At 45.4% G+C, this 24,104-nt stretch overlaps 1 protein-coding gene across 2 annotated transcripts in view; it reads right to left on the bottom strand.

Annotated features, from left to right (window-relative positions):
* Nucleotides 1–220: 220 nt before the first annotated feature.
* Nucleotides 221–24,104, bottom strand: part of rsu1 (Ras suppressor protein 1) — a 239,300-nt gene continuing 215,416 nt past the window's right edge. For both annotated transcript variants that reach the window (XM_078538409.1, XM_078538410.1), the window contains exon 9: nucleotides 221–721. In XM_078538409.1, the coding sequence (XP_078394535.1) occupies nucleotides 619–721 (103 nt within the window). In that variant the 3' untranslated portion in view covers nucleotides 221–618. The remainder of the gene's footprint in view (nucleotides 722–24,104) is intronic.

Raw genomic sequence — 24,104 nt, 5'->3', positions numbered from 1 at the left:
CTCAACTCACTTCTAATGATTCTACCAATTACTTCAAATCTATGTCCCCGGTCCTTGACCTGTCTGCCAAGGAAAATGGTCCTTCCTATCCACTCTAACTAGGCCCCTCATAATTTGCTTTAGTTCCTTTTGGCATGAACAGACAGATCAATAGATAGGATCATCTGTCTAGGAAATGTGATGTAATTATATAAATGTATAAAAGAACAGATAATGAATGCTACATATAAATATAGATTTTATTTAAAAATCATAGCAGTAAAAATTAAGATACTATGTGGGCAAAAGAACAGTTTTGCAAGTACATGTGACAGCAAATGCAAATATTTGCATTTCTCGGCATAAATATCTTATTCTATGAACCATTTATGAATAGGGCATAATTTGCCAGTGTTTCCCACTGGTGACAAAAGTTTTACAGCAATTATGAAAAGAATGTTAAAGCTATGTGGTATACATATAATCACCTCAAGATATTAAACTGTTAAAAACTACCTTAAGCACAAAAGATCATATATTGTTCCTGACATAGCATATTAGCATAGTTGAGGTAATAAATATAGATCAGAGGCACATGCAAGAAGAGATCTACAGCAAGATGAAAATCAATTGGCTTCCTCATTTGTTTTTAGCAGCCAGAGGCTTCCGGCTTATCTTCTTAGACTTGTCATTGCTTTTCTTTGGAGGTTCGGGGTTCGCTTGCATGTGTCTACCATAAAGGCTGTAAGAAAGCAGAAGAGATAGCTTGTAAAATTGCCAATATTCAAAAAAAGAGACAGGAATACAATTACAGTGAACTAGAGAGATAGGATAGCCATTTGCAACACTGAGCTTCATGGCTAACCAGAAAGCCCATGGGGTCAATACAGTGACAGAGAGAAATAGTGTCAGAGGCCTCCTAGGCTATTTCAGCATGATTGATGGCTTCAGGATAGTGACATAGCCATCAATGTCACATTAATAAACACTGCCAATTAAATGTTGACAAAATATCCTTCAATTTAGGAGTTCAGTACACAAATGAGTATTAAAAAAGATTTAACTTAAATTTAACTCGTAATTAGGGTTTAGATTCCTTGTTTGTTTCAGTTACAAATAGTCAAAAGGTAAATAAACAACTGCTGAAAGAGCTTTAAGAATCGTTAAACAATCTTAAAAAAAAAAGGTGATAAAAACAAAATGCTGGAAATACTCAGTAGGTCTGGCAGCATCTGTGCAGACAGAAACAGTTAACATTCCAATCAGTGACCTTTCATTAGTTCTGATGAAAGGTCATTAACTTGAAACGTGGGGCTAAAGTGTTGTTTTGGGGTTGGGACCCCTTGTTGGGTGCATTTCCAGGTCCCAACTCCACTTTGGCATCTGACGTCCAATGCAATTTTTAATGAGCAGGCCAATTAGTGGCCAGAGTGGATGTTTGCTGTCCAATTAAGGATGGCAAGTAGGCTCCTGAGGCTAGAGGGCCAACAGGAGGCCCTCCAGCACTGCTAGGTTAGCAGCCCCACTGTCAGAGGTGAGAGTTGCCAATGTAGGTATGACAGAGAGAGAGAGAGAAAGAACATATGAACAAGGAGCAGGAGTAGGCCATTCAGCCCCACGAGCCTGCGCTGCCATTTAATAAGATCATGGCTGGTCTGATAAATCTCAAATCTGCATCCCGCCTACCCCCGACAACCTATCACCTCCTTGCTTACCAAGAATCTATCCACATCTGCCTTAAAAATATTCAAAGATTCTGCTTCCACCACCTTTTCAGGAAGAGAGTTCCAAAGACTCACAACCGTCAGAGAAAACATTTTGCCTCATCTCCATTTTAAATGGATGACCTGTTATTTTTAAACAGTGAGCCCCTAGTTCTAGATTCTCCCACAAGAGGAAACATCCTCTCCACATCTACCCTGTCAAGACCCCTCAGGATCTTATTTGTTTCAATCAAGTCACCTCTAACTCTTCTAAACTCCAGTGGATACAAGCCTAGCCTGTCCAACCTTTCCTCATAAGACAACTTGCCCATTTCAGGTATTAGTCTAATAAACCTTCTCTGACCTGCTTCCAACGGATTTACATACTTCCTAAAATAAGGTGACCAATACTGTACACCGTAATCCAGATGTGGTCTCACGAATGCCCTGTTTCACTGAAGCATAACCGCCATACTTTTGTATTCAACTCCCCTCACAATAAATGATAACATTCTATTAGCTTTCCTTATTATTTGTTGTACCTACATACTAGCCTTTTGCGATTCATGCACCAAGACACCCAGGTCCCGCTGCATCTGAGAGCTCCGCAATCTCTCACCATTTAGATAATATGCTTCTTTCTTATTCTTCCTGCCAAAATGAACAATTTCCTTTCCCACATTATACTCCATTTGCCAGATCTTTGCCCACTCACTTAACCTATCTATATCTTTTTGTAGCCTCCTTATGTCCTCTTCACAACTTACTTTCCTACTTATCTTTGTGTCATCAGCAAATTTGGCAACCATTCCATCCATCCCTTCATCCAAGTCATTCATATAAATTGTAAAGAGATGAGGTTCTGGCACTGATCCCTGTTGCACACCACTCATTACATCTTGCCAACCTGAAAAAGACCCATTTATGCCTACTCTTTGCTTCCTGTTAACCAGTTAATAATCTTTCCATGCCAATATGTTATCCTCTATGCCATGAGTTTTTATTTTCTGCAATAACCTTTGATGTGGCACTTTATCAAATGCCTTCTGAAAATCTAAGTACAGTACATCCATTGGTTCCCCTTTATCCACAGCACATGTTACTTCCTCAACGTACTCCAATAAATGGGTTAAATATGATTTCCCTTTCACAAAACCATGTTGACCCTGCCTGATTACCTTGAACTTATTAAAGTGCCCTGCTATAGCTTCTTTAATAATAGCTTCTAACCTGTCATTTTCCCTATGACAGATGTTAAGCTAATTGGCCTGTAGTTTACCGCTTTCTGTCTCCCTCCCTTTTTGAATAATGGAGTTACATTTGCTATCATCCAATCTTATGGGGCCTTCCCCAAATCTAAGGTGTTTTGGAAAATTAAAACCAATGTATCAACTATCTCACTAGCCATTTCGTTTAACACCCTAGGATGAAGTCCATCAGGACCCGAGCATTTGTCAGCCCATAGCTCCAACAATTTACACAGTATCACTTCTCTCATGATTGTAATTTTCCTGAGTTCCTCCCTACCTTCCATTTCCTGATTTACAGCTGCCTCTGGGATGTTATCCTCTGTAGTGAAGGCTGATGCAAAATACCTGTTCAATTCATTTGCAATTTCCTTGTTTTCCATTATCAATTCTCCAGACTCACTTTCTATTGGATCAATACTCACTTTGTTAATTTGTTTCTTTTTAAAGTATTTATAGAAACGCTTACCATCTGTTTTTATATTTCTGGCTACTCTCATGCTCTAATTTTTCCCTCCTTATTAATCTTATTGTCATCTTTTGCTGTTCCTTATATTCTGTCCAATCTCCTGGCCTTCCAGCTATATTTGCACAATTAAATACTTTTTCTTTAAGTTTAACATTATATTTAACCTTTCTAGTTAACTACGGATGGTGTGTCCCTTGAACTTTTGCTTATTCGTTGGAATGTATCTATTCTGCGTATTCTGAAATATCGCCTTAAATGTTTGCAACTGCATCTCTATTGACCTATCCCTTAACCAATTTGCCAATTCACTTTATCCAGCTCTGCTTTCATGCCCTCATAATTACCCTTATTTATGTTTAAAAACAGTCTCGGACCCACTCCTCGCCCTCAAACTAAATGTAAGTTTTGGTTGCTGCTACCTCGGGGCACCTTCACTATGAGGTCATTAATTAATCCTATCGCGTTGCACAATACCAGGTCTAGTAAAGCCACCTCTGTGGAGGAACATGCTGCTCTAAGAAACTATCCTGGAAACATTCAATGAGCTCATCTCGGCTATCTTTGCCCACCTGACTTTTCCAGTCTTTATGTCGATTAAAATCTCCCATGATTATCGCCATGCTTTTCTGACAAGCTCCCATTATTTCTTCCTTTATGCTCCATCCCACCATGTGGGGGGGCTGTACACGACTCCCACAAATGACTTCTTGCCTTTACTATTTCTCATCTCTACCCAAACTGGCACATCCTGGTTTCCTGAACTTAGCTCAATCCCTCTCCATCATGCTAATACCATCATTAACTAATAGAGCCATTCCTCCACCTTTTCCTCACTTCCTGTCCTTCCTAAATGGCCTATACCCTTTAATATTCAGGTCCAAATTCATGACCTCCTGCAGCCATGTCTCCATAATGGCTATCAAGTTGTACTTACTTGTTTCTATGTGCACTCTCAGTTCATCTGTTTTGTTTCAAATGCTTCGTGCATTCAGATACAGAGCCTTTAGTTTTATCCTATTATTCTTTTTATAACCTCCTGTCTCATCTGTCGACTTACTGTTAGATTTGTACTCTCTATCCCTTCCTGTCACGGTCTGTTTATCATTTCCCGTTTTTCTTGTGCCTTGTCTCTGCTCTTTGATTTACCACACCTTCCCAAATTTGTACCCTTGCCCCAACTACTTAATTTAAAACCCCCTCTACTTCCCTATTATGTAGTTCGCAAGAACACCGGTTCCAACACAGTTCAGGTGTAGACTGTCCCAATGATACAGATCCTACTTTCCCCAGTATTGGTGCCAGTGGCCCATAAACTGGAGCCCACTTCTCCCCCACCAGACTTTGAGTCACGCATTCATTTCCCTAATCTGATTTGTCCTATACCAGCTTTCATGTGCCTCAGGTAATAATTCAGAGATTATGACCTTTGAGGTTCTGCTTCTTAATTTGGTGCCAAGCTCCTCATACTGACTATACAGAACCACCTTCTTTGTCCTGCCTATGTCATTGATAGCAACATGGACCATGACGACAGGGTCCTCTCCCTCCCACTGCAAGTTCCTCTCCAGCTCTGAGCAGATGTCCCGAACCCTGGCACCTGGCAGGTAACACAGCCGCCTGGACTCACGCTCTTTGCTGCAGAGAACAGTGTCAATTCCTCTGACTATACTGTCCCCCATTACCACTATATTGTAATTCCCCCCGCTTGAATGGTTTCCTGTACCACGGGCCATGGCCAGTTAGCTCATCCACCCTGCAGCCTCCACTCTCATCCAAACAAGATGAAAAAACCTCAAACCTGTTGGACAATTGCAAGGGCCGAGGCTCCTGCCCTCTAGGTCCCCTTACCTGCCTCACTTTCAGTCACACCCTCCTGTCCCTGACCTCTGACCAACTCAGAAGACTCTATCCCAAGGGATGTGACTGCCTCCTGGAATAAAGTGTCCAGGTAACTTTCCCCCTCTCTGATATGCCACAGTGTCCGCAGCTCGGCCTCCAGCTCAATAACGCAGAGCCGAAATTCCTGTAGCCACAAACATTTACTGCAGATGTGTTTGCCCTGGATCACACCAGTATCCAGAAGCTCCCACGCCCTGCAATCGCAGCACATCACCTGCCCTGCCATCTCCAATATGTGATAATTAACAATTGCTAATTAGTTATAATTAATAAAGCCAAAGTCTCCAGTTGGTTTCGGCACTGCCAGTAAAATTTACAATACTGATAAAACAATACAGTACTTACAATACTGATAATAAAACTAATAATATCAGTTACTGGTTTGCCTGCTCTTCCTGCTTGCACCAAAGTGGAAATCAAATACTGGAGGCTGAAAAAGAGAAGGAAAAAGCACCTCTTTCCCACCCTTCACCGAACTTCCCGCTCAGCACACTTTACTTCTTGCAGTAAACCTTACCTAAAGCACCTCTTTCCCCTGGGCACTGGATTCCCACTTTGAGCCAAATTCCCAAATATACTCACTCAGTCTCTGTCACGCTCAGGCCGAAGTCTCCCCCCACTAACTGCTTTTAATTATTAATGCAAAAAGACTACATAGCTGCCAGTCCATCATCATCCAGGGACAACCACTTCACAGGATGACCAGCCGCCACAGCTTTGTGCAGCTCCCACGCTTGCCATCCCTTGCCTGTGTTTCAGCCTCAATGCAGGGGAGTCCACATGCCAATTGGAAAATTCCAACTGGCATCTGCAGAGTGGCTTTAATAGGCCATTTATTTGGCCCAATGGGCTATCTGCTGCTTGCGGCCAGGTAGCCATCACCCTCCAATCCTCCCAGAATAAAAACTTCCTGTTCATGGAACCATGGTGGGGGGGCCAGCAAACTGGTTGATAGGGGGCACCGTGGACACCTGCACGGCTGTTTAAAATTAAATCCATCAACTGTTTCTCTCTCCGCAAATGCTTCCAGACCTGCTGAGTATTTCCATCATTCACTGTTTTTACTTCAGATTTTCAGCATTCACAGTATTTTGCTTTTGTATTATTGCTTGAAAAAATATATAGGTTTGCACTTTCATGTTAACCTGATTTATGCAAGTTAATTTTACTTGTGTGCTTTGAAATTTACTCAAAATTCTGGATCACCTGATATTTTTCAAAAGCTGTTTTGTATTCATCACCAAATTGTTATTTTCTTTAAAACGTTGTTTTATTTGGTTTTATTAATTCAATAGCTGCATATTTAAAAACAAATTTAAAAATGTTTGTCTATTCAACTTTTCACTATGTTTTGTATTATTGATAACAATGCAAATTTTTAAATCAATCTACAGTGTACATAAAATATTTTTGCACATCCACAGCAAAGTGTGAAATTTGCAGTAGAGTTATGTTAATTTTATTCAGAATAAAAACACTGCTGCTTACTAATGTGACCCGGGTAAGAAGATTGGGAAGATGGTGGTTGGAATGAACAATCTTAAAAGATAATCAATTGGAAAGATGCTCATTAAATTTTATCAGTCTACTAACAACAATGCTCTAACTTAATAAAAACAGGCGGAGATGATAGCAAGGATATTAGCTGAGACCTTTGGTTATGTATCAGAGGTCTAAGCTGTCATTGCACTGCACACAGTTCAGCAGGCACTGTCTCAGGGGATTGGAAGAATACACTAGAGTTAATAAATGCAGGAAGAATCAATAGATACAGCTTATTTCTAACCCCATACGTCTCATTTTTAAAAACTTTTAATTAAATCACATGCAGTTTAATAGAACATTATGTTCATTAAAACAGTAATTAACTATATACTGAATTTATAATATGGCACTAACCATAAAATCATTACAAACAGGGCAGCAAAAAAAATGAGAAATATGATTTCGGTCCTTTATATAATTGCTTTAAAATTAGTGCTAAATTGGGATAGGTTTGTTCTAAATAAAACTGTAATCTATAACATACTATTCAAACTGAAAATTAAGAAAAATACATGGATTAAAACGTCATCCTCCTTTTACCACTCACTCCAAATCCCTCCACAAAATTGCTAGGTCTGCGCTGGATTGAAAGCATCATCGTGGTGAAAGATCATATCATTAGATAGCAGTGCACACAGGGATTAGCTGGAAACAGCCAGTGCTGATGGGCGCAATCAACTGAACAATGACAAATGTTACCAGCATAGCCTGAAGAAAATGGAAATTCTGCAAGCTCACCAAATTTATCAAGTGAGCAGCTGAGTCCAACAGATCAGGAAGGCTCCAGGTTTGGCCCTCAGTCTGTGCTGAGTTAGTTGACCTCAGATCAGCTGACAGCACATGGTAGAGGTGGTACAATTGGTCACAGTGTCCCTCTGTTAGGGAGGGGAAAAAGAAAGTCAACCAGACAAGGCTTCTTGCTACTGATCATTACTGAGGTCATTAGTGCATTGGACATTAGATGAGCACAGGAATGCATGCTTTGCTCATAAGAACATGAGAAACAGGAGCAGGATAAGCTATCTGGCCTGTTGAGTCTGCTTTGCCTTTCAATATGGTGATGGCTGCTTGCCCCACTATACCCGTATCCATTAATTTCCTTAGTATCTGTTGTATGTTGTTGTATTATCCGTAAATGCCTAGGAACTAATGTAGTATGTGTAAGTGTTCCAGGGGGCCACATTTTACAGCTGCACTAGAGACTGAAGTGATGCGTGCATAACCAGTTCAATCCAGTTCTTCTTTTGAGCCAGATAGCATGGCAAAATTAAACAAAAAGTTTCTGATCTTTACAAACTTAAACTGATTATTAACAACATCTGGGAACGAAAAGGCAACAAGAACATATAGCACGGTGGCAGTCAGTGACTGTGAGTAAACCTAGAGCATTTTAAATTATTTGGAAAATCAAACCACACTAGTGCCTGAAGAAAAAATGTGAATCGTGCAAAGACATGTCAACCGGCATAGCCCACAATGAATTGGGAAGCTGATGATGTCGTAAAAGCATTTGCGAAGTTGAAACAAAAGTGCAGATTGGCATTCAGTAGTTTCCTAAAAGGCATTAGCAATGAAGAGGGGGGTCAGCTATATCCTTCTCTGGGCAGCGGATGTAGGATTACATTTATTTAATAGCTGGGAGTTAACTGAAGAGAATGACAAAGGCCCAGACAACATTTTTGAAAAATTTAGCATCCATCTTCAGCCAAAATTGAATAATTGGATCTCCCGGAATGAATTTCAAGGCCCCAGAAGGGATTAGGTGAGCCTTTTGATAACTTTGTAACAAGATTAATGAATGTGTTAGAATCATACCTCTCAAGACTGAATTTTTCTTTTACAAAATGGAAGGACATGGCATGATCTGGACATTTAGATGCTAATCTGGGATTTTAAAAAAAAAACATCATAAATTCACATTGGAACTGTCAGCAAGCAGGCCTCTTCCAGGAAATCACCTGGCCTATATGGTACTTGAGGAAGATCTGGTTGTTTGTTTTGAACTGCAATCACTTTAATTGATGAAAATTAAGAACTGAAAAGGAAGGTTGTTAACTTGCTGGAAATCGCATGGGTGAGAGGGGAAAAAAACTTGTGAACCTGCTTGTTTTGAAGGGAGTTTTGTTGGCGAACAAGCTGAGGAAGGAAGGCTACCCTAGCTGGCTCCCTCCCTCTACCTTGCCTAAAATTGTATGTGGCCAGAGAACCCTCATCTGAGTATAACTAGTCTACATTTGGACCTGCAAAGCTGAGACCAGTTGGTGAGAACTTCCAGACAATCACTGGGACCACACAGAGGAACTCCAGGTTGACAGTGTCAAGACCCTGCAGACTTTATCCTTTATTTTATAATGCCCATCCTTCAAAGCCATCTGTGCAGACTCTGTTTGTCCTTTGTTTGTGTGTGTGTGTGTGTGTGTGTGGGGGGGGGGGTGGTGGGGGGGGGGGGGGGGGGGGGGGGGGGGGGGATGGGCTGGGGGAATTCCTTAGGAAGAATTTTGAGCCAGTCGGAGCAGCAGCAGGAGCAGAGCGGAGAGAACCTGGGGGTGAATGGCGCCAGCAGAGCTTCTCAATAAAAGCCTGAGGGTCAAGGACCAGGTTGAGCCAGTCGGAGCAGCAGCTAGCCCTGACAGGAACCCCGCCAGAATTCAAAAACGCTAATGAAAGTGACGTCAGCGCAAAGCAGAGAGATGATTCGTAGGTAGTAGGTAAGTTGTTTTTCTCCACTCTAAAGCTACATTAAGGAAAGGAAAGAGTTCTAGCTTTAATTTTTTTAAAAAGAAAAACTTAAGTAATTTTCTACTTGGCTTAAATTTAGGGTAAGAATATTTTAACTAAAGTTATGGCAGGGGAGCTCAGTCACGTCTGTTGCACGGCCTGCAGTATGTGGGAAGTCTTAGATGCTCCTGGCAGTCTGAATGACCAAATCTGCAGGAAGTGCCACCAGTTTGACCAGCTTGAGCGCTGGGTTTCAGTGCTTGAGTGTCAGCTGGAGGCACAGCAGTACATCCGCGAGACTGAGAGTTACGTGGATAGCGTGTTTTTAGATGTGGTCACCCTGCAGCTTAAGGAAGTGCAGTCAGAGAAGGAATGGGTGACCACCAGTCAGATGAAGGGAGGCAAACAGGCAAGTAGTCAGTAAAGCCCAAGAGTGCATCTCACTCAAGAACAGTTTTTCTGTGTTGGAAAATGGTGAGAGTGACAGTTCCTCTGGAGAGTGCTGCCAAAGCCCAGCTGCACAAGGGGGGAGGAGAAAGAGAGGAAGAGCAATAATGGTAGGAGACTCAATAGTGAGGGGTACAGACAGGTGTTTCTGCAGCCACGGGCGTGAATCCAGGATGGTGTGTTGCCTCCCTGGTGCCAGGGTCAAAGATGTCACAGAGTGGCTCCTGGGCATTCTGAAGTGGGAGGGTGAACAGTCAGAGGTCGTGGTTCACACTGGTACCAAGACATAGGTAGAAAGAGGGATGAGGTCCTGCAACAAGAATTTAGGGAGCTAGGTAGCAGATTGAAAAGCAGGACCCTCAAAAGTTGCACTCTGTGGATTATATCTGGTGCCACATGCTTGAGAGTATAGGAATAGGTGGATAGAGCAGATGACTGCGTGGCTGAAGAGTTGGTGCAGGAGGGGTGGCTTTAGTTTCCTGGATCACTGGGTCCATTTCTGGGGAAGGTGGGACCTGTACAAGTCCGACGGATTGCACCTGAACCGGGGGGGTGGGTGGGCAGTGGTGAGGTTTGCTAGAGCTGTTGGTGGGGTTTAAACTAATTTGGCAGGGGGCGGATGGGATATGGAGTGGAGGTACAGTAGGGGGTGATGCACAGACAAGTATAGAAGATAAACCAAGTCAGTCTGGAAGGCAGAGCATATATAGTCAAGTTAAGGCACAAGGGAACATGGCAAGGCTGGATGGCATTTGTTTTAATGCAAGTAAGACAGATGAGTTGAAGGTGTTGATTAACAAATGGGGATATGATATCATTGCTATCATGGAGATATGGTTGAGGGAGGGGCAGGACTGGCAGCTCAATATTCCAGGGTATAGAATCTTCAGGTGAGGCGGGGTGGGGGTGTAAAAGAAGAGGTGGTGTTGCAATGTTGATCAAGGACTCAATTACTGCAATAAGGAGGGATGATATCTTAGAAGTTTTCTCAAATGAGGCCATATGGGTAGAACTTAAAAACAAAAAGGGGGCAATCATATTGTTGGGAGTGTACTATAGACCCCCCCAGTCAGCGAGAGACAGAAGGGCAGATATGTAGGCAAATCTCAGAAGTGTAAAAATAATAGGGTACTACTAATAGGGGATATCAGCTTCCCAATATTAACTGGGTTAGACAATGTGTGAAAGGCTTAGAGGGGGTGGAATTCTTAAAATGTATCCAGGAGAGCTTCTTAAGCCAGCACGTAGAAAGTCCTACAGAGAGGGGGCAGTGCTGGACCTAATATTAGGGAACGAAGCCAGGCAAGTGGTAGAAGAGTTAGTGGGGGAGCGTTTCAGTGATAGGGACCATAACTCAGTAAGATTTAAAGGTAGTTATGGAAAAGGACAAAATGGACAATAAATAAAGGTTCTGAATTGGGGAAAGGCCGATTTTAATATGATAAGACAGGATCTGGCCAAAGTGGACTGGGAGCAGCTACTTGTTGGAAAAACCTACATCAGAGCAGTGGGAGTCATTCAAAAAGGAAATAGTGAGAGTACAGGGCCAACATGTTACCGTAAAGGTGAAAGGTGGGACCAAGTCCGGAGAACCCTGGATACCATGGAATATGCAGGATTGGACAAGGATAGAAAGCTTATGGTAGGTACCGAGGGCTCAGAACAGTGAAAGCCCAAGAGGAGTATAGAAACTGCAGGGGGTTACTTAAAAAAGAAATTAGGAAAGCGAAGAGGAGGCATGAAAAAAACACTGATGGGTAAAATAAAGGAAAATCCAAAAGTGTTTTATAGGTACATTAGGGGCAAGTGGATAACCAGGGAACGATTAGGGCCCATTAGGGACCAAAGTGGCAATCTGTGTGAGGAGCCGGAAGACTTAGGTGAGGTTTTAAATGAGTACTTTGCACCTGTATTCACTATAGAGAAGGATAATGTAGGCATAGAAATCAGGGGGGGGAACTGTGAAATACTTGAACAAATTGGTATTGAGAGGGAGGAGGTATTAGTGGTTTTAGCGGGCGTAAAAGTGGTTAAATCCCCCCGGGCCCAGATGAGATGTATCCCAGGCAAGGGAGGAGATTGCAGGGGCCCTGACATTAATTTTCAAATCCTCTCTGGCCACAAGAGAGGTGCCAGAGGACCAGAGGACAGCTAATGTGATACCATTATTCAAGAAGGGTGGTAGGGATAAACCAGGGAACTATAGGCCAGTGAGTCTAACATCAGTGGTAGAGAAACTTTTGGAAAAAATTCTGAGGGACAGAATTAATCTCTACTTGGAGAGGCAAGGATTAATCAAGGATAGCCAACATGGCTTTGTCAGGGGAGATCATGTCTAACACTAGGTGTGTAGATGAGAGTAGTGCAGTTGAGTAGTATATGGACTTCAGTAAGGCTTTTGACATGGTCTCACATGGGAGACTGGTCAATAAGGTAAGAGCTCATGGGATCCAGGGCAATTTGGCAAATTGGATCCAAAATTGGCTTAGTGGCAGGAGGCAGAGGACGATGGTCAAAAGTTATTTTTGTGACTGGAAGCCTGTGTTCAGTGGTGTACCGCAAGGTTTGGTGCTGGGTCCCTTGCTGTTTGTAGTGTACATTAATGATCTAGACATGAATGTAGGAGGTATGATCAGTAAGTTCACAGATGATATGAAAATTGGTGGTGTGGTAAATAGGAGGAAAGCCTTAGACTACAGGACGATATAGATGGGCTGGTTAGATGGGCAGAACAGTGGCAATTGGAATTTAATCCTGAAAAGAGTGAGGTGATGCATTTTGGGAGGACTAACAAGGCAAGGGAGTACACGATGAATGGTAGGACCCTCGGAAGTACAGAGGATCAGAGGGACCCTGGTGTGCCTTTACATAGATTTTGAAGGCAGCAGGAAAAGTAAATAAGGTGGTTAAGAAGGCATATGGGATACTTGCCTTCATTAATCGAGGTATTGAATACAAGAGCAGGGAGGTTATGATAGAGTGTATAAAACGTTAGGCCACATCTGGAGTAGTGTGTGCAGTTTTGGTCACCACATTATAGGAAGGACGTGATTGCACTAGAGAGAGTGCAGAGGAGATTCACCAGATGTTGCCTGCACTAGAGTGTTTCAGCTATGAAGTTAGACTAGATAGGCTGGGGTTGTTTTCCTTAGAGCAGGGAAAGCTGAGGGGGGACCTTTTGAGTTGTTTGAGTTGGATAAAATTGAGGGGCATAGATAAGAAGAAGCTTTTCCCCTTAGTGGAGGGGAATAACCAGAGGGCACAGATTTAAGTAAGGGGCAGGAGGTTTGGAGGGGATTTGAGGAAAGATTTTTCAACCAGAGGGTGGGGGAGTATCTGGAACCCACTGCCTGAGGGAGTGGTAGAGGCGGGAACCCTCACAACATTTAAGTAGTATTTAGATGAACACTTGAAATGCCGTAGCATACAGGGCTACGGGCCAAGTGCTGGAAAATGGGATTAGAGTAGATAGGGGCTTGATGAGTGGTGCGGACATGATGGGCCGAAGGACTTCTTTCCGTGCTGTAAAACTCTATGACTATGAGATAGATGGTTATACTTCCCGAGTCCAATTGTGGGTTAACCAGTACATGCAACTTGCTAAAAGAAGTTCTCTTTTAAAAAGAAGCCTGGTCAGAAACTTCTTGAGCCAGAGAGTGATGGATCTATGGAATTCATTGCCACAGAAGGCTGTGGAGGCCAGGTCATTGAGTGTATTTAAGACCGAGATAGATAGGTTCTTGATTGGTAAGGGGATCAAAGGTTACGGGGAGAAGGCGGGAGAATGGGGTTGAGAAACTTATCAGCCATGATTGAATGGCGGAGCGGACTTGATGGGCCGAATGGCCTAATTTCTGCTCCTATGTCTTATGGTCTTATGGAGTCTCTTTTCTTCTGGTACTAGAAGTATGGGTACACAATTGGCCATTTCGGTGAGGAAATTAAACATTTAAATTAATGGTACAGCCTGCGTAGTAGTCAGGCTTGGTAATTCACACACTCCTCCCATCCTGGTGGCAACAAATGCAGCTAGAAAATGTATGTTTAAGGACACAGATGAAAGGCTGATAGATCAACTAATCTAGGGCTCTGCACACCCTGAAGTTCAGAAAGTGCTAATTGGGAAGGATAAGCTCACAACGTCACTGTATGTAGATACTGACAGAGCACATGAAGCCACAAGCTGGCAGAGGAAGACACTGACCACACAAATGGCTAGCCTTCAGCTGAGCCGAGATAAAGGCACCAGGATTGATGCAGTGCAGCAGCAACAAAAGAAGGTACATCAAACAGAGAAAAGGACGTGCAGCAGCTGTGGATGACCACAAGAGTTCTCAGACAGGTGGAAATATCCTGCATATGGATCAATTTGCAGAGCTTGTGAAAAGGCCAATCATTCGGCAAAGGGATGCAGAATAAAAGAAGGTGGTAGACGAATAACCAGAGCAAGAGCAACAGGGTGAATGGACAGGAAAAGAAACCAAAGCATCCATGCCCTAGAAGATGACAGTGAGTCTGAGAACACACTAGATATAGGAACCACACCACTATATGAAATGGCTGGATGCGACCGTTCCCAGAGAAAATAAATTCACACAACCGTTCAGATCAGGAAGAGGGCGAGAGAAAAGCCTACAACAATAAGCCTGAAGGTGAAGATTGATACTGGAGCACAGAGTAACATCATCCCGCTCAGACAATACCAAAAGATCTTTCTTGAAAATTTAGAAGGAAATGGTTATCCAAAGAAAGAAAGGTGCTCTGAAACTGAGCAATGTCACGCTAATGGCATATGGGGAAACTGAGAATCAACAGCTAGAACAACCCAAGTCAGAAGGACACACAAAGGAAATGATGTTAACTGTATGTTCTACATCACTGAAACAGTTGGTGCTGCTATACTGGGGTTCAGCAGTTGTGAAGAGCTGCAGATTACCTCAGTAAGCCATGGGGTAAATGAGGTGACACTCAAGGTTGAAGAGAGTACACCCATTGAAAAGTGCCCTCCAATCAGATGCAAACAAGACCTGGTGTTAATGTACCCAGAGTGTTTTGATGAGACGGTTGGGTGCTTTGAAGATTTTGAGTATCACATCACTATCAACCCAGCAATGAAACCAGAGATTCATCCCCCATGTAAAGTACCGATAGAACTAAATGGAAAGCTTGAAAGAAAGCTCCAAGAGATGGAGGAAAAGAAGGTGATCGCCAGAGTCACTGAGCCTACAGATTGGGTAAATTCCATTGTGGTGAGGGAGAAGACAAATGGACGGCTCAGAATTTACCTGGATCCCAAAGATCTTAATCAAGCCATTAAGAGGGATCACTACCCCATTCCAACTGGAAGAGATTACACCAGCACTGGCAAGGGCAAAATCTTTCAGCAAGCTCGATGCCAGAAATGACTACTGGAACGTGAAACCAGATAGGGAATCTTGGCTGTTGACAACATTCAGCACGCCTTTTGGATGATACAAATTCCAGTGTCTATCTTTTGGCCTTAAAGTGTGCCAGGATGGGTTCCAGCAAGTAGGCGAGGCTAATAACGCAGGATGCAAAGGAACAGTCAGTAGCAGATAATATCCAGATATATGGTGTAGACAAAATAGATCATGACTACCATCTACATGAAGTTATGGAGAGAACCAGGAAAGCTGGGAGCAAATTAAACACAGACAAATGCATTGTGTAAGTGACAGAATACCAGTTCTTCGGAAAGTTGTACATACCTGACGGAATCAAGCCAAGATCCTGGAAGAATCAGGGCTATCTCTGGGATGGAAGCACCAAGAGATAAGAGAGAGTTGACAAGTTTCCTTGGCTTGATCCGATACATTAGCTCTGAGGGGAACCGGTAGATGTAGTGTATTTGGATTTCCAGAAGGAATTTAATAAGGTGCTACATAAAAGGTTATTGTACAAGATAGGAGCTCACAGTTTTGGGGGTAATGTATTAGCATGGATTGAGGATTGGGTAACACACAGAAGAGAGTCGGGATTAATGGGTCTTTTCAGGTTGGAAAGATGTAACTAGCGGAGTGCCACAAGGATCAGTCCTAAGGCCTCAATTAGTTACTGTCTGTATTAATGACTTGGAGGAGGGGGCAGAGTGTAATGTATCCAAATTTGCTGATGATACAAAAATAGGTGGGAAGGCATGTTGTGATGAGGACATAAGGAATGTGCAAGAGGGATATAGAAAGGTTGAGTGATTGGACAAAAACTTGGCAGATGGAGTTTAGTGTAGGAAAGTGAGAGGTCATGCACTTTGGGAGGAAGAGTCAAAAGGCAGACTATTATTTATGTGGAAGGAGACTCCAAAAAACTGCAGCAGAGGGGGATCTGGGTATTCTTGTGCATGAAACACAAAAATTAGCATGCAGATGCAGCAAGTAGTTAAGAAGGCAAATGGAATTTTGGCCTGTATTGCTAGGGGGTTGTAGTTTAAAAATAGGTAAGTCTTGTTACAACTGTACACGGTGTTGGTGAGGCTGCACCAGGAGTACTGTGTACAGTTTTGGTCCCCGTATTTAAGAAAGGATATACTGGTATTGGAGGTAGTTCAAAAGAAATTCACTAGGCTGATTCCTGGGAATGAAGAATGGCTAAACAGGTTAGGCCTTTATTCATTAGAGTTTAGAAGAATGAGGGGTGATCTTATTGAAACGCACAAGGTTCTGAGGGGGTTTGACAGGGTAGATGTTGAGAAGATGTTTCCACTAGTGGGGGAATCTCAAACCAGGGGACATAGTTACAGAATAAAGGGCATTCATTTAAAACTGAGATACAAAGGAATTTCTTCTCTCAGAGGGTAGTGAATGTCTGGAATTCTCTACCTCAGAGAATTGTGGAGGCTAGATCACTGAAAGTATTTAAAGAGGTGGTAGATAGATTTTTGAAATATCAGGAGTTGAGGGCTATGAGGAACTGGCACGAAAGAAGAGTTGAGGCAGCCCAGCCATGATCTTATTGAATGGTGGGGCAGGTTGAGGGGCCAAATGGCCTACTCCTGCTCCTATTTCTTATGTTCATACTGCATATGTCAGAACACACAGCAAACCATATTTTCTTTCATCAGCTTCTTCAGTAGTGCCAGTGGTCAGAGTCACAAGACAAGAAAGTTTCAAAAAACTTCAAGGGAGGTGGCGGCGTAGTGATAGTGTCATTAGACTGGCAATCCAGAGACCGAGGATAAAGCTCTGGGGACAAGGGTTCAAATCTCACCACAGCAAACTCCTCTTTATGAACATCTGGGTGCTTGTGCCAAAATTGGGAGAGCTGCTTCACATACTAGTCAACCAATTGCCTGACATAGTCTTACTTATGGAATCATGCCTTACAGATCATGTCCCAGACACCACAATCACCATCCCTGGGTATGTCCTGTCCCAGCAGAGGTGGCAGCACAGTGGTATACAGTTGGGAGGAAGTTGCCCTGGGAGTCTTCAACATCGACTCCAGGCCTCAACATGGACAAGCAAAACCTCCTGCTGATTACTACATACCACACCCCTCTCAGCTGATGAACCAGTACTCTGCCATGCTGAACACCACTTGGAGGAAGCACTGAGGATGACAAAGGCGCAGAATGTACTCTGGGTGGGGGACTTCATTGTCCATCATCAAGAGTGGCTCGGTGGCACCACCAAGCTGGACGAGTCCTAAAGGATACAGCTGCTAGACTGGGTCTGTGGCAGGTGATGAGGGAACCAACAAGGGGGAATAACATACTTGACCTCATCTTCACCAACCTGCCTGCCGCAGATGCATCTGTCAATGATATTTTCGGTAGGAGTGACCGCTGCACAGTCCTTGTGGAGACAAAGTCCCATCTTCACATTGACGATACCCTCCATTGAATGTGGCACTAAAACCGTGCTAAATGGAATAGATTTTGAACAGATCTAGCAACTCAAGATTGGGCATGAGGCACTGTGGACTATCAACAGCAGCAGAATTGTGTTCAACCACAATTTGTAACCTCATGGCCTGGCATATCCCCAACTCTACCATTACCATCAAGACAGGGGATCAACCCTGGTTCAATGAAGAGTGCAGGAGGGCATGCCAGGAGCAGTACCAGGTATACCTAAAAATGGGGTGTCAACCTGGTGAAGCTACAACACAGGACTACTTGCATGCCAAATAGCACAAGCAGCAAGTGATGGACAGAGCTAAGCGAGCTCACAACCTACGGATCAGATCTAAGCTCTGTAGTCCTGCCATATCCAGTTGTGAATGGTGGTGGATAATTAAACAACTCACTGAAGGAGAAGGCTCCACAAATATCCCCATCCTCAATGATGGGGGAGCTCAGCACATCAGTGCAAAAGATAAGGCTGAAGCATTTGCTACAATCTTCATCCAGAAGTGCGGAGTGGATGATCCATCTCGGCCTCCTCAGGAGGTCCCCAGCATCACAGATGCCAGTCTTCAGCCAATTTGATTCACCCAACCTGCTATCAGGAAACGGTTGAAGGCACTGGATACTGCAAAGGCTACAGGCCCTGTAAATATTCCAGCAATAGACATGCTCCAGAACTTGACACACCCCTAGCCAAGCTGTTTCAGTACAGTTACAGCACTAGCATCTACCTGGCAATGTGGAAAATTGCCCAGGTATGTCCTGTACACAAGCAGCACAAATCCAACCCAGCCAATTACTGCCTCATCAGTCTACTCTCAATCATCAGTAAAGTAATGGAAGGAGTCATCAACAGTGCTATCAAGCAGCACTTGCTTAGCAATAATCTGCTCACTGATGCTCACTTTGGATTCTGCCAGGGTCACTCAGCTTCTGACCTTATTACAGCCTTGGTTCAAACATCAACAAAAGAGCTGAACTCCAGAAGCGAGGTGGGAGTGACTGCCCTTGACATCAAGGCAGTATTTAACCGAGTGTGGCACCAAGGAGTCCTAGCAAAACTGGAGTCAATGGGAATCAGGGGGAAAACTCTCCACTGGTTGGAATCATACCCAGCACAAAGGAAGATGGTTGTCGTTGGAGGTCAATCATCTCAGTTCCAGTACATCACTGCAAGGGTTCCTCAGTGTAGTGTCCGAGGCCCAGCCATCTTCACCTGCTTCATCAATGACCTTCCTTCCATCACAAGGTCAGAAGTGGGGATGTTCACTGATGATTGCACTATGTTCAGCACCATTCGCGACTCCTCAGATACTGAAGCAGTCCATGTCCAAATGCAGCAAGACCTGGACAATATCCAGGCTTAGGCTGACAAATGGCAAGTTACATTGGTGTCACACAAGTGCTAGGCAATGACCATCTCCAACAGGAGAGAATCTAACCATCGCCCTTGGCATTCAATGGCACTATCATTGCTGAATCCCCCAGTATCAACATCCTGGGGATTACCATTGACCAGAAACTGAACTGGACTAGCCATATAAATACTGTGGCTACAAGATCTGGTCAGAGGTGAGGAATCCTGCAGTGAGTAACTCACTTCTTGACTCCCCAAAGCCTGTCCACCATCCACAAGGCACAAGTCGGGAGTGTGATGGAATTATCTCCACTTGTCTGGATGACTGAAGCTCCAACAACACTCAAGAAACTTGACACCATCCAGCACAAAGCAGCCCACTTGATTGGCACCCCATCCACAAACATTCACTCCCTCCACTACCGCCGAATAGTGGCAGCAGTGTGTACCATCTACAAGGTACACTGCAGAAACTCACCAAGCCTACTTAGGCAGCACCTTCCAAATCCATAACTGCTACTATCTAGAATGACAAGGGCAGCAGATACATGGGAACACCACCACCTGAAAAATCCCCTCCAGGCCACTCACCACCCTGACATGGAAATATGTCGCTGTTCCTTCACTGTCGCTGGGTCATAATCCTGGAAATTCCCTTCCTAACAGCAACGTGGGTGTACCTACACCGCAGGGGCTGCAGTGGTTCAAGAAGCTAGCGCACAATAACTTACTCAAGGGCAATTAGGGATCGGCAATAGATGCTGGCCTAGCCAGTGACGTGCATATCCTGTAAATGAATAAAAAAAAGGTAATATGTCAGGGGGCAAGTCTGTCATATTATGACAGGAAGAAACCTCTCACCCCACAAGTGGATGCTTCTACAAATGGACTGGGAGCAGCCCTGCTACAAGCAGGAAAGCTTTTGCATCCAAAATTCTAACCTCAGCTGAGACCAGGTATGCCAACATAGAAAGAGAGGTTTTGGCAGTCGAGTATGGACGTGAGAAGTTCCATACATATCTCTATGGGAGAAAGTTCATAACTGGAGAGTGATCATCATCCACTGGAGCAGATCTAGTAGAAGAATTTTTGTCTAGCACCTGTGAGACTGCAGAGGTTACTTTTGAGGCCTCAGAATTACAATTTCACTCTGAAATACAAGCCAGGAATTAAAATGATGCTGGCGGATATCCTATCTCAGTTGTCGCCACAGGAGAAACGAGATAGAAGATCTAGGTACAAAGATCCAGCACCTAGTGATTGTAGCACCCACTGAAATGGAGTCAAATTAGAGTTGGGACCAGCAATGATGAGTTGTTACAAATGCTCTCTCAGCAAGTGATCAAGGGTTGGCCTGATAAGATACAGCAAATACAGCCAGGGGCAGAATTTTCTGCCTGTTGGGTGGGCCATGCAGGAGTGGGCGCAGACCTGATCGCTGCCCATGACCGCGTCCGCGCCACCATTATACGCAGGCAGGCCAATTAAGGCCCGCCCAGCGTGAAATGCAGCTTTCAAGGACAGCGAGAGTGGGCAGGCGGTGGCGGGACTGCTATGACCGCTGGGTCCAATGGCGACCCAGTGGCCTGTTTAAAAGAACTCCTGCAGCCTTGCAAAGGCTGTCAAACATGGCCAGTAGAACGGCTCCCGAGCGCGCTGCTGGTGAGCAGGCCAGGCAGGAGGGTATGGTAGGGTAGGGCAGGGGGGCACTGTACCCCTCGTTTCTCAGATGATTGCCTTGCTGCCCTCCTCGGGGAGCTGGCAGCACGGCAGGAGGTCCTCATTCCCAGGGGCGGGAGGAGGAGGCCCCCCCAACATGACCAAACGTGCCTGGGAGGAGGTGGCGGAGGTGGTGAGCTCCCACGATGTGGTGCGATGCACCTGGATCCAGTGTTGCATGCGTTTCAATGACCTCTTGTGCTCTGGAAGGGTGATATTGGCCCTGAGGGGGCGGTGAAGAGATGGGTTCTGCACCCGTAGCATGTGGTACACTGAGACCCACATTACTGTTTTGGGGGCAACCTGGAGGATCTGCTCCTAGGCGCAGTCCTGGAACTGCAAAACATGTCAAAATCAGACTGCTGACATGCTGGGAGGGGAGCTTCCAGGTGGCGGGGCACTGATCCATCTGCTTCCCTTTGCGTTCCACGTGCTTGTACCTTCTTGCTTTGCAAGGTTAGACTGTGTGGTGCCAAATGTGATGTAGGCAGCATTTGGCCAAGGGCAGGGGGAATCTTTGGCATTTTTGTGTGAGTGTGCAGCAGCCGCAGGGTGAGGAGGCACTGGAGCCCTGCAATATCCCACTCTGGTTGGGACAAGAGATTCCAGGTACAAGTTGCACTAATCAATGCTCTCCTCTCCTTTTCAGGAGAAGAATGCTCTTATTCCACCGAGCGATTGAGGACTGGCGGAGGGCCGGCACAGTTGATGATCATTACCAGGTTCGAGCAGGAAGCCCTTGATCTGGAGAGGTGCCATGCGCCCAGGTCCACTGGTGTCGGTGAGGCTGGGGTGCCACGGGCAGGTATGTTTGCTCAGCAGTGAGGTCACTATTGTTCTCCCAACAACCATGGCAGTGCTGAACGTTCAGTGATTGAAGTTTGCAACATGGCTTGACCATTGCTTATGGAAGGATGAGCGCATAATGATCCAGGGGGCAGGGATGCACATTGACTTTGTCTCCACGTTAACCAATCAAATGTCCTTGTTCTTCCTTTCAGCATCAGTGGAGCAGGGCTGGGAGGAGGCGGCACAGGCGTCCTCTCTCACACCTGAGGGCCCTGAAGTCTCCGACCTACCAGCGTCACACCATCTCTGCCAGGCAGGCACCAGTACAGATATTAGTATCTCAGTGGGGATTAGATCATCGACTGGTGTCCCAGGAAACAGTGGTGAGGGTGCTCCACTGTCGCTGGAGGAGCTGACGGAGACAGAGGGTGCCCATGGCGCCAGCAGTCGGAGGACTGCAGGGGATCAGGCATATGCTCAGTAGGTGGCTAATGATGTGCCTCTGGAGTCGTCGGTGAGGGAGGATCTGGTGGAGATACATGAGGCTGTGCTTGGCTTGGTCTCCGTGGTGGAGTCGTCCACGTGGACCATCGCCGATGCAATGAGCCTCATGGCTGAGCACCATGCTTCCTTCATGAAGACTCTCGTGGAAAGGTTCCTCCAGGAGTCCAATCAGGGCTCAGACTAGCAAGCCCTCACATTGGCATTGATCTCAGCTGATCAGTGCCAGTATGGGAGATGGTCTGGGCACCAAGTTTCCCAGCTTGGTACTCATCCATCTACGGTGAGCAGGGAGGTCTGAAGTGACCTCAAGTCGATGGAGCAGCTGCCTGTCGTCTCTGCAGGCTCCTCTCAGGGCGCTCAGGATGAGGGCAGCAGCTCCTCCGCCCCTCTGCCAGTGACCGTTACATCCAATGAGGCTGTGATGACTGGGGAGATGCCAGCTGTGGAACTGGCCGCTCCCTCCCAGGCGGGGCCAGCACAGGCTCCATGGGCCAGAGGGCAGCCACCAAGGTCATTGAGGTCAACAGGACAGCACGGTGATCAGGCTGGCTCAGATGCCAGTGCCAGCGAGGGAACAGCACCTAGATGTAGCACCCAAAAGCATAAATTTAAGGCACCTTAGGCACACCATGGGTTTCTCACTGATGCTTTTGTGTTGCCCCACAATGAGGTCATGAATAGTTGGTGTACTGTTTAACACCGTTATCATTTTGTTTCCTTAAGGTCATTTTGCTATATCATTAAATTTGGACATGTGACCATGGCTGAGGGTGACTCTTTTCCCCTGCAAGTGGATGGTTACCCATGATGTTATGTTGGATTGTGTCACATTGAGCTTTATTGACAAGACCCTTAGTTAATGTTCCTATCCAGGCAGATTTAGCACTCAGGTATCGAGGATGGAGCCCGCAGCACAGGCTTTTGAGGGAGGTCCAACTGTGGTGTTCTAGCTGAAGGTCCTGGTGTCCCTGCCTCCCTGGAGTATGCCCAGGTCAGCATCTACCCCCTCAGCATTTCCCTGTGTGTCCAGGGTGCAATAGGCTGCACACATGTGGCCATCAAGGCGCCAGGAGGTGAGCCCGGTGCCTTCGTCAACAGGAAGGGCTTCCACTCCATGAACATGCAGATAGTGTGTGATCACAGGATGCTGATTCTACAAGGTACCCAGGCAAATCCCACGACGCCTATTGCACCCTGGACTCGGGGGGGACTCACTGCTGGACTCATCGTGTGCAGCCGCAGCCACTACGTCGACATCGTCATCGTCCACTGTGTCCCCCCTTTCCAGCGCAAGATTGTGGAGAGCACAGCATGCAACCACTAGCAGCGACACACGATCTGGGGGGTACTGGAGTGCGCCCCCTGAACGGTCCAGGCATTAGAAGCGCACCTTGAGGAGACCGATGGCTCTCTCCACCACAGCCCTTGTGGAGGCGTGGCTCCTATTGTACCGCTGCTCAGCTTCTGTTCTTGGATGGCAGAGAGGCGCCATGAGCCACCTTCTGAGGGGATAGCCCTTGCCACCCAGCAGCCATCCATTCAGCTGGGCTGAAGCACTGAAGAGCCCCGGCACCTGGGAGTGTCTGAGGATGTAGGCATCATGGGAGTTGCCTGGGTACCTTGTAGAAACAGCATCCTGTGATCACACACTATCTGCAAGTTCATGGAGTGGAAGCCCTTCCTGTTGATGAAGGCACCGGGCTCACCTCCTGGCGCCTTGATGGCCTCATGTGTGCAGTCTATTGCACCCTGGACTCGGGGGAAGCCAACAATGGCCACGAAGCCTCTGGCTCGCTGTGTCTGGCTGGCCTGATCCCAGCGGTAGTGGATGAAAGTCAATGCACGCCTGAACAGTGTCTGTCAC

This window comes from Cetorhinus maximus, chromosome 3, assembly GCF_964194155.1.
Source record: "Cetorhinus maximus chromosome 3, sCetMax3.hap1.1, whole genome shotgun sequence".
Lineage (NCBI taxonomy): Eukaryota > Metazoa > Chordata > Chondrichthyes > Lamniformes > Cetorhinidae > Cetorhinus > Cetorhinus maximus.
This window is presented reverse-complemented; position numbering and strand designations above follow the sequence as displayed.